Here is a 20377-nt window from a genome sequence, read left to right as displayed (position 1 = left end):
TGTAGTATATCTTGTCACTGGAAATGGAAGATGACCCTCTTAAGAGGAAAATAAAGGAGGAGGGAAGGAATTCATTATTTTAATATTTGGTTGCTTTCTCTTAAAAGATACCTTAATATTTTGGCAATTCAGAGGCCTAGATGAAATACTGCTCTTAAGTTATAAATAGCTGGCATCGCCTCCCTATGAATGTTAGTTAGATTAATAAGCCTCTCTGCCTCGTTACCTTGGGGGCTCTGTAAGTCCTCCAACAGCTGTTAACTGTCTGATAAAAGTTTGTGGTGCTTTATGTTATTACTTTGATTTACTAATCTTTTTTTTCAGATGAATATATCGCCAGTAGCTCTTGCTCGTATGTATGAAGAAGACTTTAAACAAGATATGGCATCATTAAAGGTACTTGAGCTTCTGCATTTTAGAGTCTTTCCAAGCAGTTATTTTGGTCAGGAATCTGAATTTGACAGTTTGATCTGAGGAGGAAAAAAACCAACAAAACATGATTGGTTGCTTGTCTTATGAAGTGTTCAGTGGCTGGGCAGTGTTTTACTTTGTCATTATTTTGAGGAGACAAAGGCTTTGTATTGCACATCTTTTGGTTAAAAGTGGGAAAGGAAGCAAACTTTGTCTATTCAGAAAGGGGGAATGAACAAGTTAAATTTGTAAAGGAGCACAGACTTTCTGCCCTGTGTAATAAGGTCTTGATTCATAGATAATATGTGTTTACTATCATGCAGAAATATCCAGACCTAAAGTATATAAAACATCTAATATTCATTCTTTGATTGCAGATGACTTTGCTTCTTGTCCAGAAGCAGGAAATAAGCCTCTGGTGAAAGCTAGTAGATTTATTTATTTATTATATCTGTCTCTTTCTCAATTTCATTTTAATATTATCTGCATGTTAAATACTGCTTGTGACCTTCTTCTGATACATGCAGGTTTGGCTTTTTTTTGCTAAGATAAGAATTGGGACAGATGTTCTTTAGAGTCAGTTTCTTAATTTGGAGTGGCTTGTCAGCAGTGCATTATGTGGGGGTTAATGAACTGTTACAATTTCTTTACTTAAGGTCCTTCCTCCGACAGTATATATGAGAGTGACTGAAAACATTCCTCTGATAATTTCCTTCATAAAGAGAATAATTGCTAACGGACAGGCTTATGCAACTTCACAAGGTAAGATTTGTAGCAAGGCAACTCCTTGTTTGCCATGCGATAACAAGAACTCAAAGGGATCCTATTTTGGGGTCAGATGAGATATGCTGTACCAGATTTTCCTTATGTTGATTATCACGGTGTGAGCAACTTGCTTGTTACAATACAACAGTGCAGAACAACTCTTGAGTCAATATCTAAACAAGAAGTAATTCAATACTGAACATAAATGTTTATTGTAATAAGCTGCTGTCTCAGCTCCTGTGGAGAAGTCCTGGCCTAGGTTTTGTGTGGGAGCTGGGGGTTAGCTCTGTTAGCTCTGAACAGGAGTTGGACATCTCATATGTACTGTAAAAGTCATACCTGCAAACAGCGTGTGGGAAATTTTTAGTAGAGCTGATGCTTGTAGAAGAGTGTTAAGTATATTGTAACTGGAACAGTATAGGTAATGCTTCAGTCATGGGATGGATCACTTGTCCTGGGGAGAACCCAGGGAGATCTCCAGAAAACAATGTTATCTTTAGTGCAAAGTGAGTAAATTAGGTTACTGGAAAGCTAGTAATAGGGAAATGTGGGCTGCTACTGCTGTAGCATTTCTGAATTTCAAATGGAAGTCCAAGGGTGTTTTATTTTGCTTTTGTGGAAATGTTGTCTCCATTGTATCAACAGAGTGAATGTTCCCCATCTTCACGTGAAGCTAAATATTTCTTTTCTATTAGGCAATGTTTATTTTGATGTCAAGTCTTGGGGAGAAAGGTATGGAGTATTAACTGCTGTTTCTGCTGATACACAAAGTGAAGCAGGTAAGTTCCTGGTAGCAATTTGTCTGTTAATGCTTTGTCTGAACTCACGATGTATTGATATATAAACCTTCATTCAACAGTCTGAAGCAGTTTTTTAACTTGTTGTACATAGGCAGCTTTTTTAGTTAATTAGAACATCATTGTTTTAGTAGTTACTTATTGAGGCATGCACTGTTGCCAGTGCAAGAGAGGAAGCTTGGTGGTGTCTTTTTATGCTTGTTTTTCTCTCCACTTTTGTTCCGGTACCTTACAACAATTGTGGTTCTTAATTTTATTTAAATCCTTGGAGCAATACATACTGAATAGCGAGGTGATGCTCTCAGCCCACACACTAGGCAGCAGTGAGGGCTGGCAGGGAGAAACATCACCTGCCTTGTTATAGTTGGGCAGTTGGACCCTACTGGTGTGCACTAACCAGACGCATTTACATCTTTCATTGGTTACCACCAGACTACTCTCTAGCAAAATGGTCGTGTGAGCTCTCTTGGTGGGCTGTGGTAACACATACCTGTACCTTTGGTTGTATTCTATTTTCACTGCAGTTTTGCTGAGCAGGATTGCTGATCCTCTCTGTAGTTTCTCTAAATCAGCTATGATCAAGTCTCTGTGTAGGAGAGTTTAAAACAGATCTCCTGCATGCTTTGTGTGTTGAAGTTCACTGTGTCTTCATTGAAAATGTTCTGTTTGCAATTCCTGAAAATGCCCAGGAGGTGATATTCAGGTGAGTTGCAGCCAGAAGCTTTTTACAGCTCTGCTCTGGAGTTGTATCATTAAAACCCACAAAGGGAATGTGTTATAGAGGCAGTTCTTGACAGACTGAAACCATCTCCCTGACTAGCTGCGGGCACCTAGTAGTATGGGGGTCTCCACTGAGTACGGCTAGGGATGTGCTGTGTTTCACTGCACTGTTAAACCTCCTGCCTTCACAGGATTTCTGCATACAGTACTAAACAAGAATGTAGTTGGGCAGAGGATACTAGCACTAGGTTGTGGAGTCTCTTCCCTTGAGGGTGCTCACAGTTCCACAGGATGTGGCTCTGAGCCTCCTGCACTGAGCAGGTGGTTGCACAAGGCACTTTCCAGAGGTGCCCCTGAGCCTCAACCACTCATGTTTTACCTTGTTTCCCTTCAATTCACTTACTATTCAATTTACTTTAATCTCTGAAGATTCTGTGACTGTGTTATTGAATTTATAACTGAGTAGACAGAGTGATTTTTTTTTTTGTAGAAATGTGCTGAAAAAAATCAAGAGAGACATGGAGTCAACAGGCACAAGTCAGCCAGGGCTTGGCAAAATAGTGAAAGAGCCAAGGTGAAGATTCAGTAGATAAAACTGGGCTGTGTTTCTATCCTTTATTTCTTATCAATTTTGAATGATGAAGCAGGTGTAATGGATTTTTATAAAGTGCTTTACTTAATATTGTGTGACATTCTGAATTAAAACTGATTCTATATGATATCAATAAAGTACAATTAGAATAGATTGAAAAAAGTGACCATCTGAGCTCCAAAAATGTATTGGTATTGGAATGCTAGGGGATAAGATTAGACTCAGTCATGCACACTGTTTTTGTTAGTGATCTGGTAGAAGCAGAGGAAAGAAGTAAATCTAACTTCTATCTGCTGATAAAACAGGTGAACAATGTTGAGTATTGAAGGATTTTTACTAATTCTGCTGCTGCAGTGCAACCTGTTTGTCCTAGGAAACTGATTGATAAGTAAGCAAATGGATGATATAAGACTGGAGAAGGCTGAAAGGATTGGAAGGATACGATGTATTAAAGCATCTTAAATCCAGATGCTTATCCATCTTCTTAGCCTGCAGAAATCTGCTTCAACATATATACAATTTTTTTTTTAAACAGGATGAGAAAACTGGAAACCCAGTATAAGCGGGAAAAGAAAAAAGATGGAGGAAAATTTGGGCAAAGAGAATAAAATCTAAGTAGTTCACTAAGCATGCATTTCTACTTTGTTTCATTCGTTCACTTTGTGTTTCTGAGGCATGTCCCATTAACGACTCTCTTTTCTGTGGCAGTTGATACCGATAAGCGGCATGGTAGAGATTTTGCCCTGTGGAAAGCTGCCAAACCTGGAGAGTTATCGTGGAGTTCTCCCTGGGGAAAGGGAAGACCTGGGTGGCACATTGAATGCTCCACGATATCAAGGTCAGATTTTTCGTATTTTAAATCTATCTATTGCTGTTTCTTGTTTTCAGCCACAGTACAATGGCAGCAGCAGTGCTGCTTTTTTCTTCTCATCAGTAGAAAGAACAAGTTTTAATTTATTTGCTGCAGTTTAGGGATTTTGAGTGTGGCACAAATTCTCCTCCATCTTAATGGAGCAGCATCTGGTTTTATTTTGTCAATTCTCTCCTTTGAGAGAAAAGTGAGCATTTAAAATAAGCCATGCAGGATCACATATTTGATTAGGGAGTCTTTTAGCTTCAACTGAGTAACCAATGTTTTCATAAAAGTTACAGTATGTCTTTCATCTGTCTTCCACTTTGTGCAATCCATAGTGAACCTGGTCAAGTCTGTGGTGCGGTATGAGGAGGACAGGGCATGGAATTCATCTCAGCTCCAGTGAACATAGGTGATTTTGCTGGCCTCATCTTAGCAGCAGATGTGGATATGTGTGCTAATTACATCTCTCATTACACAGCTTTTTTTAAAAGTCAGCTGCAGTTTTACATATTCTGTTTTCTCTGTGACAGTATATTCTCTGAGCATGATGCAAATTATGCATGGTAGCAGTTTGTTTAGAGCTGGTTTAAATTAATTTGCTCTTAATTTGAAATTTTGTTTTATTTACTCCACAGAATAGTAGTACTTTGTTTTGCGCAGTTCTAATTTACGACCGATTAATTTGTGTTTAGAAAAGACTCTTAAACTCTTTTCATCCTGAAAGATTGATGATGGTACTTAGTTTTCATTACTCTCAAGTCTTCTTTGGAAACTAATAAGAAATTATTGAGACCTGAGCTGGTTTCTCTTGAATGTTTGGAACCTAAGCTTGAAAGCATGTGGAACAGCTGCTTTAGTTTTCTCTTCCACAGGCTGTGCTGATATACCTAAGGTTGTTAATAATTACTGCTTGATAGTGAAAAACATTTAGAAAAAAGAAATTTTATGTCACTAAACAATTTCTGCACTACAGAACAGTGCTTAAAGCAACTGAAGTACACAAAAGCGTGCTGCATTTGAAGTGCAGCCTATGACAGAAGTGCACTCCAGATAAGAAATAACAACCCTTTACAAAATTGCATATCTGCTATTGTAATGCTGCTTAAAGTATCTGTCTCTTTCTGTGAAAACTTACTTTACTGTGTCTGGATGAGGCTCTCGCCACGTAAATAGGTGTTGAGTCATGCAGAGAGGGTAAGTATAGTAATCTGGAACTGTGAAAAATGGGTAACTTAGACTTTTAAGTTATGTAAAGTGTTTTGCTGTCACAGTCAGCTGTCAGGTACCCATTTTACGCAATTACTACTTGTCTGTTTTGCCTGAGATCTACAAGCTCTTGGAGCTAGGTGAATTAATTTTGAAATATCTTTGAAGTACATGTGTAGGAAGGTGACAGAGGAGCAATGGTGACTGGTGTAGTCCTGCAGAAGGGAGCCATCTGGTGTGACTTTGATCTGGTCTCCTTTTTGGAGCTTCACTTGCAATGGGATGCACTGCTTCCACAGGCAAGATGAGGTCTCCAGAGGTCTTTGCTTAATCTGATTTTCGAGCAGGCAGAAAGAAGCAGAGGGGCACGGGCTTTCAAAATGGCCACAGAGACACGACACTGTCTTCCTCTTCTGATTTTTTTCTCTTCTTCTGCCCCAACTGAGGTGGTTTAAAAACGTATAAATCAGTACAGATTTATTTCTATAAATCCCTGAAAGAACAGTGCATGAAGGACACAGCCAGGCTCCTTTCAGTGAGACCCAGTGCCAGGACAAGAAGCCATGGACACAAACTGGAATGTAGAGGCTCCTGAACACCAGGAGCACTTCTGCACTGTGCAGGTGATGGAGTGCTGCATAGGCTGCACGGAGGCTCCTGGCCGTGGCCCTGGGCATCCTGCTCTGGGTGGCCTGACAGGTACAAAATAAAAAAATGGTAATACCAAATCTGAAGAAGCAGTTGTCACTGAAGTTGTTTTGACTGCAGATGAAGGCAGCTGTCTGATACTGTAACAGGACAAGGAAGGGAGATGCCCTGCTTGCCATTCTTTAATCAAAATTAGAAAAAATAATCATTCATACCAAGGAAAATTAATTGTGGGCAGGTATAGTCCTGCTCATACATGTACTTCTGCTGCAATTTTGATATCCAAGATCTGTGAAAAGTTCTTTCTTGATGTTACATTACAGTCATTAAATAATGTATTTATATTGCTTCATCTTTTTTTTTTTTTCTTTTTTACTAAAAGTTTTTGTAGTGTTCTACTTACCCATCAGGAAAATATTGTTACAGTGCAGTGTTTGGAAAGCAGCTGGACATCCATACCGGTGGAATAGATCTCGCATTTCCTCATCATGAAAATGAAATTGCGCAGTGCGAGGTGTATCATCAGTGTGAGCAGTGGGGGAATTATTTTTTGCATTCTGGTAAGTAAAATATTCATCACCTGAGAGGCGTGTAGAACTGTAGAGAATTTTTATATATTTTTTTTAGTTTTGCCATTTCTGTGGCATGATACATGAGGGAAACTTTACAAATAGATGCTGACTACAGTGGCCAGGTTCTGTCCTCACTAAATAAAGAAACATAAATGAGAGTGAATCTTGAAATTATACAATGAATGCTTTTATTTACGAAATGGTTACAGTGAAATACTAAATATCATCCGAATCAATCTCGAAATAGTAACAGTGTTTGTATTACCCACATACAGTGTTTACTACTCCTGATGAAAGTGTGGAAAGAAGAACTCCTCCTGTAGAGTCTCTTTTCCTTTCATTTGAATTTCTCCAAAATTTTTATGCTTATGATAGAGTCTCTTTTCAAATTTTGTTTTGGTTATAACAGTCCTGCAGAAGGAGAGTGGAAATAATTGAACTTCTTTGTATGTTCTTCTGAAAGTAGAAATTCCTGCTGTCTTAGAGATAGAACCTTCAGTATCTGGAGGTGGGTGAATGAAGGTGCCAGGTAGACAGGTAGCTGAACATAATATTTTAAAAGCTTTGAAACTGGAATAAACCACTCCAGTTCTCCAATTTGTCTCAGTACCAGTTGCTTGTGGGTTTGAAAGGAAGTTTTAAGCAGAGTGCTGAGCTAAATAGTAAGTATGGTAAACGGCTTTAATCATGATAGGAAAAAGACATCATACTACTGGAGGATAAGAATAGAGTGGATGCAAAGCTGCCCGAACCAACGAACCAACCAAGCTCACAGCAGTGATCCTGCAGAGAAGCATCTCAGTTGAGATGTTTTGCATGGTTTGAAATGTGGGGAGAACCTAACAAACATATTCTCTAGTGACTAATAACTGCAAGTTTTGAACATGTGATTCATGTATCTGTAACTATGTAAATTATCCTGAGAAGCTTTTATAAATATATTCTTTTCCTTTAAATACTCCAGTAGCATTATATTGAGTGATGAGTAAGAGACACATAATTAATACTGAGGACTGAGTCAGACACTTTGGTTGAGTCTGCTCAGGCACAGTTGAAGAAGTTGTTGCTGGGAAGATAGAAAAAGGTCTGTAACACCTATGGGCTACGTCTAGACCAAGTCACTCACCCCTCCCAGAATCACAGAATGGCCCGAGTTAGAAGGGACCTCAAGGATCATGAATCTCCAACCCCCACCACAGGCAGGACCACCAACCTCCATCCACATTTATTACTAGACCAGGCTGCCCAGGGCCCCACCCAACCCAACCCATCCAGCCCTCAGTGCTGTGGAAGAGCAGAGGCAGTGAGGCATGTCACCATAGCCCCTTAACCTTCCTCACTGGTGCCCAACCTCAGTCTCTGTCTGTCCTACAGACTGACTCAACTTGACCTTGGCCTTGGTGTATCCTCTACAGATCTGTCTTCTTCCCCCAGAAGTGACCTTTCTGCTCACACCTGACTAAATTATGCCAAATTGTCTTTTACTCACTCAATCTTTGGCATTATGATATTGCTTGGCATTGTGTAGAACTGTTCCCTGCTGCCTCATACGATGGTTCTTCAGTGAAGATTCTGCTGCAAAGTGTTCTGAACTACATCATTTTATGATCATACTGGTGGTGGTGTTCTGCTAGAAGCCTTGAAGTTCATACTTCCTGTTGTAGTTGTAGTGGTTCTGGATGGTTTTCAAAGTACTGAAGACAATAGAAAGTCAACTGCAGTCTGTGTTTTCTCTTCTTACTGAACAATACTTTGTGCAAGATCTCTCGTTGAAGTCTTTGAGTTACTTGTCTGAGCAAGAGTTGTACAGCCTGTGGTACACTCTGGGAATTAGTCTGGCTTGTGTGTGTGTAAATATGTATCTGTTTGTACAGTTTGGGATGAATTTTAAATTCTAGTTTCAGTTCCCAGCGCAGAGGCTGTTACAAGTCAACAGAAATTGTCCAGAGGCTGGTGCATCCTCCAGGGTGTGCTTTACTCCTGCAGTGCTGGGGATTTCTCTGCACTTCTACTGAGATGCGTGGTTATTGCCAGCTGAAGCCTTCTGCTAAATAAAACAGTCAGTCTGAGTTTTTGAGCTTGGACTCAGAACTACAGGGGGAGCATTCTTTGAAACAAACTGAAGAGGATTGAAGATTTCTCAAAAAAGAAAACAAAAAACATTGATTGCAAGAGCAATTTGAATGCTGAGGTTCTCTAGGAGCTGACAGATTGCGTTCATTAATTCAAAAAAATTTTGCTGGAGGACGATAGCATGAATTATTTAGGGCAAACGAATCAGCTTCAGAAACAATTTATTCTGGTAACAGACTTCAAAATTTTAGCAGGCTCAGAATTGGAGGAGCAATCCCCATTAGAGGAAGAAAATCCCCTGCACTGGGGATAAATCTTCTTATAAGGACTTTATTTTTAGACTGCTTGTACTCTGGGAAGAGCGCCAAGCCAAAGTTATGAAAATCCTCATATTTTGTGATTCTTTAATGAAATCATTCTCTTTAAGTACCGAAACTCTTGAAGAGGAGTATTATTTCAAATTCAGATGTTACTGATACTTTCCTAGGAAATCATGGCTGAGTTGTTTGAAATTTTGCTGCCAAAAGTGAAGTCAGTCAATATTTAGGCAGCTTTAGAAAAGAAGAAATAAAAAATATATCACAACCAAGCTATTCCTTTTCTCTTTACAAAGGTGTCTGTTGATTTTACTGGAGTCATTACAGCTGCAGGTGTGCAGTATTTCTGGCAGCCTGCATGTTTTTGCTTAGGGCCCTAAATTTAACTATGTAATGAAAATGCCCTCACCTCGTAGCTGTCAGGACAAACACGATGGAAATGAGGTTTTGATTGACTTGTGCATTTTTCTTGTAGCTGGTTCTGGATCTGTGGATCCCCTAATCCTTTGCTACCCTTGATGGAGGGTATATTTCTCTTCTTATCTGATGAACTCCCCAAGGCAGCAGACAAAGAGTTGGTTCTGATGGAAGGCCTTCACGGGGGCTGGTCAGAGTCATGCCTACATGAACGTGCTGTGTGGTGAGCAGCATTAGCATGCAGCCCTTGTTGCCACGCAGACATGCTCCTTGTTGCCTGGAGTGCTCTGCAGATGCCAGACCTTGGAGGCTGTGGCTGACAGCCCCGTGTCCTTGGTGGGGCACAGCTGAGAGTTGAACAGAGGAACACAGTTTAAGGGTAGAAGATCTGGATGGCCACCTTGTGTTGCCGGGCTGTTCCCCACAGCCTTCACTAGCTCCTCTTTGAGCAGACTCTCAGATAACATCTATGACTTTATTTCCTAAATACAATATTCCTCACAGGCTTTTTTTGTACGTCTGCAAGCTCCTGACAGATTTTTAGATTTTTTATTAGAAGGAACACTTTGTTTTTCAGAAAGTAGCTTCTGAGAAGCAACTTGCAAAAACTACCCTTTGCTTTTCAAAAACTGGTGGTGTCTTTTAAAATAGAACTTTAGGAAATACAGACCTGAGTGTCTTCCTTATCCTGTCTAATCCATTCTGATGAACAGCGATTTCCACAGTTTTGGTAGATTAAGTTTTGGAATTGGCAAAGTGCAGAAAATTTTACACATAATGTGCAATACAGTTTTGGAATTAAAAAAAAAAATGTAGTGTGACAGCCACCAGCAATTGGTACATATAGAAAAACTTCTGGGTCTTCAGGGTGTTGTGCTATTGTTGGACTACCTTTCAAAGTGTTAAAATATTTCTGGAAAGTCAAGGGCGAGGTACTTTTCAGTGAAGAATGAAGGATGCTTCCTTGCTTATTTTTATTTTTTTAAATCTATTATCAATTTAGTTAACGGGGACTTTGTTATTTGTTTATTAATGTTTCTGTATTATACTCTGGTTCTTTATTGAATAACATTTTCTTCTGTTTTACAATTCACCCAGCCAGAGCTGAGGGTGGGGTGGTGTGTAGGACTGCTAGCAACAGTTATGAACAATATCTTGTGCATTGCATTGAGATGTTTGGCATGCATCTGCTGCCTGCTGTGACTCCAGTGTCTCAGTGCAGAGCTTGTTCTTGTTCAGTGCCCATTCAGAAGCACACTCACTTATCCTGATGCATTTGTTTGGTTGTAGGGCATTTGCACGTTAAAGGAAGTCAAGAAAAAATGTCGAAGTCATTAAAAAACTACATAACAATCAAGGTAATCTATAGCTGTGTGTTGAAGAAATGTGTATACATAATTTGTAAATACTAACCACAGTCTTATTTTGGGAAATATGTGAGCGTGTGCTTATACTGCAGGAAAAGTGAAGCAGAGTGTTTTTTTCTAGTGCTAGTGTACCTATTTGAATGCAGGAAGCCAGCTCTCCCTCAGAGATTGTTCCTAACTTGGGTCTGGCTGAGCTGAGAGCACGTGTGGGACCATAAATACTGGTCTCCTGTCTTCTTTATTATATTCTTCTTATTGTCACTTTCTTGCTGATGCACAGAGAGCTTTAATTACCACCAGGCCGCATGACTATGTCCTCTTTTGGTGTGTCAGAGAGGGAACCCTTAACCAGAGAGAGTTCAGTGGTTCAGCAGCTTCTGGGTTATCTTTTTTTCCATGAAAGTCCATGAAGAGGTTGAGCTCATGTTTGTGGTGCAGCACAGAGCAGGGTTTCTGTGTCACCACGTCTGTGATGCACTGTACGTAACACCAACATGGCTCCAGTGATAGCTGGCACTTACTGTTAGAAGCAGGTAATTTTCTTCCTTGAGACAAAGCTTTAGAGGCAGTTTCAGCACACATGTTCCCTTCTGCCCCTTGGAAAACTAGTTACAATCCTTTTAAATTGGTGTGAGCTGCTTTATTCTTAATTCTCCCCATCTTGTCTTGTCTGCATACAGTTAAGCCTTGTCTCCCCCAGGAATATTATCCATCGCTCATGGTTTTCACAGCAGTTTCCTGAGTCTGAGCAGATTTTGTAGACAGGACAGAGAAGTGACCATTAATGCAACACATGCAACGAAAAAAAAAAAAAAGTATGGAAACGTTCCCCTCTATTTTTGCAGTGGCGCTTCTTTGCGTAGAGGAAAGTGCTGTGCAGGAGGCAATTGTAGCAGTGTGCTTAACAACAAAAAATTCAAGACCAGCTCTCTTCCCATGCTGGTCTCGTCTTTTAATTTCACAATTAGACATGGTTAGCAAGTATTAATCCTCTCCCACAAGTAACTTGCAGCCTAGCGAACCACATTTCTTCCCATGCTGCCTTCCTGCATCCTGGACATTAAGCCCTGTGTGTAACTTTGTGAGTGTGCTCTGAACAATTCACACCCTCCGATGGTGCTGCCGGCTTTTCCTTTGTCTGGAGTGGCAGAGGAGCACAGAGCACATTCCTGGCAGGCACTGAGGCATGGCTCGCCTTTCCTGCTGCCGCGCTGGATGCTCTCTGTCCAGCTGTGCTATTTTTCTTCCCCCTTCTTCCTTTCTCTGTGTTTCTTTCTTGTGTTTTAGCCTTGTTTTCTTTAATGGCTGTTAATTCTGAACTCCAAAATCAAGCACTTAGCGGTGATGCACAGCCAAGCAACCAGCTTTGGAAGATCGATGGTACTTTCTTTCTCTGTGTTTTGTTTTTAATGAAATGCAGAACTGATTTCTGGAAATTCCCCCCCAGATTCAAAGTTTTCCTCATTAGAATGTATTTCCTTGTTTTAGTATTATTGTTTTCTGTCCACATGTTAGCGTAAAGGACACTGAGGTGCTGGAGCAGGTCCAAAGAAGGGCAGCAAGGCTTGAGAAGGGCTTGGAGAATATGCCCTATGAGGAGAGACTGAAGGAACTGGGGCTGTTCACTCTGGTGAAAAGGAGGCTGAGGGGAGACCTTATTGCTCTCTTCCAATATTTGAAAGGTGCTTACAGTGAGAGCGGGGTTGGTCTCTTCTCACTGGTGACAGGTGACAGGATGAGGGGAAATGGCCTCGAGTTGTGCCAAGGTAAGGTTAGGGTGGATATCAGGAAAAATTCCTATACAGAAAGAGTTGTTAAGCACTGCAATAGGCTCCCCAGAAAGGTGGTTGAGCCACCATCCCTGGACGTGTTTAAAAACCATATGGATGTGGTGCTCAGGGACATGATTTAGCAGTGGTTTGTTAGAGTTAGGGTAGTATGGTTAGGTTGTGGTTGGACTCCAAGATCTTGAAGGTCTTTTCCAACCTGAGCAATTCTATGATTCTGTGATAAAGCTTCTGAGAGTGCTGAACACATAAAGTTACACAGAGTTGATTTTAAAAACAGCCATTTAGTATACAATCTGTTTCTTGATGTAGCTTGCCCCGATTGCCTCTGTTGCTTCTATTTCCACTTGAGAGACTGCGCAGTGCTGATGTGTGCTGCCTTCCATGCTCAGGCTCTTCGATGTTTGGGCTGTTAGCAGAAGCTAAACTTCAAAAAGTACACCGTTAAGCAAATTCCACATTTTCTTACTTGCACTGACTTCACCCTATGATTTTGTATTGGCAGTGGTGCTTCAGTGTTACAAACTTCCTATCACTGATTTTCAAATTAAAAATCAGAAAAGCAGTGGCAGTTAATCGTCCACCTTGTCCAACCTTCTTGCTGAGAGCAGAGCTGCCGAGTGATTGAATGTCTTATCAGTGTACCTTCCACGCATTTAAATAGTTCTTTGTAGAGGTAATAAATTATTTTTAAAGCTAGATAAGTAGTAGGGTGAAATTAATGAGGTTTCGCAGCCAGCATAGATAAATTCCAGCAATATATATGTATATATATTAAAAAAGAGTTATTTTTATTCACTCCGTTTTCTTCCATGTGCTCCAGAAAAGTTGCCCTCTTGTTCCAGTCTTTCATAAGCTTTGCAAAACTTGGGAGCTGTCCTTTCCTGCAAGGTCACATCCTAGTTTTGGTCTGATAGCTTTGGTTTGTTTTCTGCAAAAGTCTTTATTCGATGCACAGTTGATCATAATTACAAAATATTTATCAATGCCCTTATTCATGATTGACATTTCAAGTATATTGATGTCTTCTATCTATATATACTCATCTATCTTATATGTACATGACATTAGACTTCAGTTTAGACATTAGACCAGATCTCTAATGTAAAGTTTTAATCCTATCTTCAAGTATGATTATGGGCTTTTTGTAAAATCTGTCTGCCTGAAATACGCTGTAAAACTAGTTGTGAGAGGATTGAATAGCAGACTGAGAAACAGTTTGATATGATGCTAATAATATAATCTTTTTGTGGGTTGGGTTTAGGATTTTCTGAAGAAATTTTCCTCGGATCAGTTCAGGATGTTCTGTTTGCGCAGCAGATACAGCTCAGGTAAGAAGAAGGTGTGTGTGGCTCATCGCATTTCCTCCCAGCCTGAATTTCCAGGGGTGTCTTGGAGCTCTCACCTTGTGGGTGGAAATTTCCCTGCCCAGAGAAGCTGTGGCAGCACCGTCCCTGGAAGTGTTCAAGGGCAGGTTGGGTGGGCTCATGGGCAGCCTGATCTTGTGCCTCATTTAGTTGTTGGCTGCCCTGCCTAGGGTGGGGGATTGGAAGTGGATGATCTTTAATGTTCCTTCCAACCCAAGCCATTCTGTGATTCCCTGTATGATTGCTCTTAAGCCAACATTTAGAAAAGCATCTTTACCAAGGGCAGTGCTAAACTGTTTGTCTAAATACCTTCCTTCCTCACGGGAGGAAATAAATTGTGCATGCTCCAGTGGTGCTGGGCTGCAGCTGGGGGCACATGGGAGTCTCATGTGAGTGTGTTACTGAAACAAAGGATGAAGGAAAAAGGCTGAGGACCTACAGCACTGTCACATGTGTATTTATTCTGTAAGCAGAAGCTGATGGCTGGGTTGCCTCCAAGGTGAGGAATGACACTGAGCCCTGTGAGTGCCTGCACATCCTTCTCTGCTGCTCCTGAACTGGTTCCATATGAATGCATATGAGAAGGATGTGACAATTCTAAGTGGTTAAATGTCTTCCTGTGATAAAAGCAGAGGGCTACCTTGTAAATCCAGGCAGATTTGATAACAGGAAGTGGTGGTGGTGTATTGGAATACAGTGCCAGTAAGCTGCTCGGTAGATAAGAATTGTTGGAAGGTCTGCAGTGCTTGTCAGGATGTGATGCTGATGGCAAGACCTATGTCAGATAAGCAGGCAGAGTCAGGTACTTGTTATGCAGTCCGTCAGCACACGTCCATGCCATCAGCTCAGTTCTGCTCACAGATAAGTACTTCATTCCTCCTTGTCTTGCTGTCTGCTTCCAAACTGATTTTATCAGAAATGAGATCCCAAGCACTTCCTCTTTGTTCCTAAAAAGGTTTCTGTAGCCTAGACCTATTTGTGGTGTTTCCTGCCATCCCAGACTTTGGAGAAGAATGTGTTGTCCTTACTTGAATATGGGCTTGGGGAGCTGGGTGCTATTAATGGTCTCAAGGTGAGCTCATGAAAGGCCTTTAGGAGCACTCTGGTGAGGCCAGTGTCTGAGAGCACTTCTCTTCTGGAACTTGGGGTTGGTGTCCACCAGAATAAAGCTCCTCTGTGCAGATCAGGCTGTGTTCCCTGGGGCTGGGCAGGCACCTACAGGGTGTCACTTCTGGCTACAGACATTGGCACTTCTGAGCAGTAGAAGCACACAGCTTAAGAGACGTGGCCAATGAAAATGGTTTGACATTGAAGCCTGCGGAAAGAGATGTGCTGCAATTTGGTATTGCAGCAGTGAGAGACTGGGGTTGGCTCCTCCTCTCAGGGAAACAAATAGAAAATGCTGGGTGGCTCTTCCACGTGTGCTTCTTCCACATGTGCTCCCTGCCTCCATCTCACCCTGTGTATTGATTTCCGCAGCGTGTCAGGGAGAAACAAGATGCTTATAGAACAGCGAATGTGCTCAGCCTCTGGTGCTGCTTTCACCAATGATTTCTGGCCTCTGTGCTGTACTTTCTGATTTATTTATTCTGAGGGCATCAGTCGCACGCTCAGCATCCTGTGCTGTGGCAGCATGAAGCTGGATGCCTCACCTATGCAGAAAAGCTGGAAAAGTCAGATGGAAAGGGCCTTGGTGCTAGACTGTGCTCTCCTCCTGGTGCCTGTGGGTGTCCCCTCCTTGGCATAAATCGCAGCTGGGTCCACATAGAGCTGTTGGCAAATGGCCTTTCCTGAATGCAGCACAGTGAAAGCGCATGGTGCCCTCTTGGCTGCTGCTGGGTGCAGCTGGTGGGGAAGAGGTGCTGTCCCTGCAACCCTGAGTCACTAGGTTTCCTCTTGCATTCCACCACATGTGGTTTTGCTCTCTCTGTTGCACACATGGACTGTGAACCTGCTGTAGGCATGGGGGTTTGACCTCTAAAACCGTCTGCTGCTCTCTGGAACAGGCTTAAGAGATTTTCTGAGCTTGAATAGTGGTGTGCAGTGTGTGTGCAGTGCGTGGCGGTTCAGGAGAATGCCCTGAATCAGCGGAGAAGAAAGGATTTAATCAAAGCTTCATCAGAATAAACTTCCATCAAGTATTCCCCTCAGAGCCCTGTAACCAGGGCGATGGGTTGAGTAATCATAGTGGATATCAATGATCTCTTTCAGTACCTCACCGTTTTCTAAAAGTCAGTACCTCAGCCTTTTAGAAGCTTCATAAAGCTTAATTTTAAGACCAGCGTTAGTGGGACAGTAATGCAGGTTTTTAATTGCACACAAGTGAAAAATCTGACAAACGCAGCCCAGGGTTATGCCTCAGCTCTCCTGGGCTGAATCCCACGGGAAGCCTGTTCAAACAGCTAGGCCTCCCAACATATGGAGAATTGAAGTGATGTTACACCAATTGTTTATGGCCCCTCAGTGGAAGTGACTGACACTGACGTGGTGCCGTTGGAAGGAGCACACTTAGCAAACTCAGCTCCCACAAAGCCTGCTGAGCTGACTGGCATCAGGCAGTGTGCTAGCAGTCCAGGTCAGCAGGGCTTAAGGGTCCATGTATGAGCTGGGTGTGATGGATCCCAGCACAGGTGGGCCCTCATGAGTGCCACCAGTCTGTATTTTCTTTGGGAGTCACTATAGCAAATGGGTATGGCTGGCTCAGCTTTGGTACTGTAGTTGGATTCTGCACTAGATATATGATCCAGATTGCCAAGTCCTAGATTTGTTGGTGCTGGTGAAGCAGTCCTCTAACTGTGAGTGCCTGTATCCCTCACAGGGTCTGTGGCTGAGGGTTGGGTGCCCTTGAAGATCTCCAAAGACAAGTCTTGTCTGCCTAAATTAGAACAGGAATGGAGTTCAGGGGAAAAGCAAAGCTGTGTCCTCCTGGCTTAAATCTGGGGGGGACAATCAGAAATACATCCCATCCAACACTTCAGTACAGAAAAACCCTTTAAATCAGGTAGCTGTTGCCTCAGTGAACTTCCAAACAGTCTTCAAAACAGTCTGATTCTTTTCCATTAGGTTATATATAAATTGTCATATATAGGAATTGTCTTTTATGTTGATCTACATAATTCACTTATTGCAACTTAAGGACATTAGAAGTGCAAATAATTTTAAGAAAAGTTTGCTGTGACAAAGACTAACAAACATTTTTACTGACTGTGTCAGAATACTGTGCTTAGGTATGACAGCCACATCCTCTGCATCATAATACTCAGATATTTTGTTTTTCTTTTCTTAGCTGTAGAATTTAGCGATGAGACCATGAATGATGCCAAGAACATTCTCCAAGCAATCTCCTCATTTATTAGAGATGCAAATGCTTATATAAAAGGACAGCTCGTGTGTGACCCTGTTAGAGAAGACCTACTGTGGGAAAGGTAAGTGTGCTTCCTCTATCTAAAGACTCTTATTATTTGCAATGATTTGCAAATTGCTGACAGGCTTAGAGGGCTGAACTCTGTAGCTTACTGAGTTCTATCGAAGAATGAGGACAAGATGAAAGACTGAGAAGCAATCTTTCCTGCCACCCCTCATCTGGCTTTTTTCCTTCTTTTTCTTGCCAGCTGTTTTTGCTCATAGTTTGCTATGCTTGCTTTATTGCATCTGTGAAATCCTTATTACTTATCTAGTGTGCCTGACCTAATGCAGGTGTTTTTGCATCTCCTGACTGATGTAGAAGGAAAATCTCTGACTGAAGTTGTAAAGCTACTCAGGATGTCAGAAGGAATGTGTGTTAGCAACTGGACAGCTGGGAAGTAATGTGCCTTGGGCATGTGAGCTTGTAGTCAGATGTGCTGACAGCTTGGTGTGGGGCAGAGGGCAGAAGGATTGCTCAGAAACTGGCCAAGACAGATGTCATAAGGAAAGAAGTTATGGTTGTTGGGACCCTGACAATGAAAAGGAGAATATCTTTGGAGTCCCTTATGAAAACTGGATTATGTTCCAGTGTAGAGAGATGTGGTTTCTGCTGGGTGTGAAACTGAGGAGTGTGGTCCTCTGGAAGCAGAGTAGGAGAAGCAGTGAACGCTCTGAAGTGACATATGTACAGGCAGCTCTGAGGCACGTGGTGAGAGGGAAGGGTGGTCTGTGCTGCAGAAGGGAGAGAGCTTCTTGGTGGTGCATGCATATAGTTATTGAAGAGCTTGTGGCTGCACTGTGGCTCATGGGAAGCACTGAAGCATGCTACAGGAAGGAGAGGCTGAATTAACTGCTTGTAGTGTTTGACAGTTTCAGCTGGAGGCTGTGGGACACTTGGTGGGGGAGATAAGGCTTTGAGGTGTGAGGTATGTAAGGAAATCAAAATAGATTGTCAGTGGAAAATGTAAGAGATAAACACTTGTGTATTGTTAAATACAAAGACAACCAAGGTGGTACAAAGTTCATATTTTTGGTAAGTGGTAGATACTGAACAGAGAAGGGAGAAGTCACAGGGAAGAGCTTAGGGTGGGTTTAGGGTGGCTGCAATCTGATACCTGAGAGAGGCAGGCACTCCAGTCAAAATCACTCTGCAACAGGCAAAACAGGGAAAAGAAGAGCCTCTCAGAAGAGCTGGAATAGCTGGAGGTCCCCAGGTAACCATGCTCCTTGGGCATTATTGTGAAACAGCCCCTGGGGTCGGTGCCTATCAGTGTGCAGTTCATCTGGCTTCCTATCAGAGAAAACTGCCAGCACTGTTTGCAGCCCTGGTTCAGCTCTCCTGTCAATTGCTGGAGCGAGGTGTGGGACAGGGCTCTGGGAGAGAAATGTGCCACTAGCACAAAAAGTGGGCTGCAGGGGGAAGAAAGGGCTTAGCAAATAGTTGATGTGCTTAGTATGAAGTGAATTTTCCATGTGGTTTTAAATGATTAGGCTAGCATAGCTCTACTGTTGCTGGTTCCTTTGGTTAGTGATGTGTTTATTGAACAGGTCTAACACTTTGGATTTTGACAGGCATCAAGTTTCTCCCTTTGCAGATGCAGAATGTGCTCTTTCCTGACCGGTGCAGCATCTCTCAGAGCAGCTAAGAAGGAAATGGCAGTGTCCTTTCAGTGACTCCATCTGGCTGAATAGCTGATGAATTCAGCATACTGCTGGCATCTTGTTTGTCTTATCTTAAATGTTGTTTCTCCTCTTTGCAGGCTGGCCAGCACAAAGGTAAACGTGAAAGCTGCGTTTGCAGATGACTTTGACACCTCCAGGGCTGTTGCAGCAATTATGGACCTCATTCACCATGGCAACAGACAGCTTAAGGCTGTTACTAAGGTAACCCATTAGGATACAGAGATCAGAAAATGACAGCTGTCCACTGTCCCACTGTTTAACGCAGACAGATTAGTTTATTGTTCACATAAGAAAACAGCAGAAACAAAGCTCCATAAATTGTTGACCTTAATGGTACCCATTTGTCCTGACCGTGTAGCAGGAATTGTATATAGCTGTCGTTTATGCCTCGCTGTGGACAAAGTGTGTCTCTTTTGCTGCCCTCTATTATTTATACCTGAGGTTTTTGAAAGGCCTGAAGCCACGGTGCCATGTTGCTAATTGTAGTGCAGGCTTTATGGCCTTACCATGCTTCTTTGCCTACTGTCCATGCATAGAAATTGACCCAAGGGGGAGCAGGAGGTGGCTGTTCTGGGGGGCTGTGGCAGGCAGGCACAGCGAGCTGCAGGTGCATGCTGGTGCCTGAGCTCAGCTCTGAGCCCTCTGGAACGTGTCTGGGAGCAGCCCCACTCCTGAGGCTTCAACTCCTAGGCAAGGGGCGTGCACTTATCCTCCTTAACAACTGTGAGTGAATTCATGTGAATGTGGCTCGTTCCTCTTTAATCTTCTCATAATCCTTATCTCAGTTGGTACATTCCTGCCCCTTTTCCTCAGTGCTTCACATCAGCTCCTTCCAGTTCAGATCCTTTGCAATTTTCAGTTTGTGATTTATCTCAGATCCTACTGGAGATAGTGGATAAAGCCCAGTATCAGCTACTGATTTGGTTGTTTGTGTCTTTATTTGTTTTCTGGGCAAGCGTTAGTCCCTTAAATCTCTTCTCAATCTGTCACTTAACCTTGATTTTTTTTTTTTTCTTTAAAACTGAAATAAATGTGGAGGAAATAAATAAAGACCTCAGTTCTTAAATACACTGCTGGTGCTAGCAGGGTATGGCACAACACCACAAGCAATCTCAGAGCAGTCTTGTTTAGATCAGTAAGACACTCAGTGAAGGTGGTGTGTGGTTTTTTTTTTTTTTTTTGTCATTTATTTTAAGAATGCCCTTGAACTTATAGTTTTGCCTTCATTTGGTTCTCATGCATGGAGCCCTTCCATGCACAGAGTGCAGTTTTCATGCCTCATTCACTGTGCCCACACAACATCTTGTGGTTTCATGCATCTCTTCCTCGCTGTGACTGCTGGTAACAGCCCCCCTCCGTGCACATCTTTCCCCTTGCTGTTGTGAGGGGAGGTG

General features: G+C 42.1%; 1 protein-coding gene across 2 annotated transcripts in view; it reads left to right on the top strand.

Moving 5' to 3' along the window:
* The window catches only part of CARS2 (cysteinyl-tRNA synthetase 2, mitochondrial), a 35159-nt gene that overhangs the window by 9609 nt on the left and 5173 nt on the right, over positions 1-20377 (top strand). Inside the window, exons 4-12 of one of the 2 annotated variants that reach the window (XM_031613789.2) lie at positions 325-396; positions 1068-1173; positions 1872-1955; positions 3994-4123; positions 6422-6555; positions 10665-10732; positions 13793-13859; positions 17182-17320; positions 19061-19184. In XM_031613789.2, the coding sequence (XP_031469649.2) occupies positions 325-396; positions 1068-1173; positions 1872-1955; positions 3994-4123; positions 6422-6555; positions 10665-10732; positions 13793-13859; positions 17182-17320; positions 19061-19184 (924 nt within the window). The remainder of the gene's footprint in view (positions 1-324; positions 397-1067; positions 1174-1871; positions 1956-3993; positions 4124-6421; positions 6556-10664; positions 10733-13792; positions 13860-17181; positions 17321-19060; positions 19185-20377) is intronic. The other variant, XM_090128777.1, reaches the window with a different exon arrangement.

This window comes from Phasianus colchicus, chromosome 1 (assembly GCF_987193195.1).
Source record: "Phasianus colchicus chromosome 1, bPhaCol1.hap1.1, whole genome shotgun sequence".
Lineage (NCBI taxonomy): Eukaryota > Metazoa > Chordata > Aves > Galliformes > Phasianidae > Phasianus > Phasianus colchicus.
This window is presented reverse-complemented; position numbering and strand designations above follow the sequence as displayed.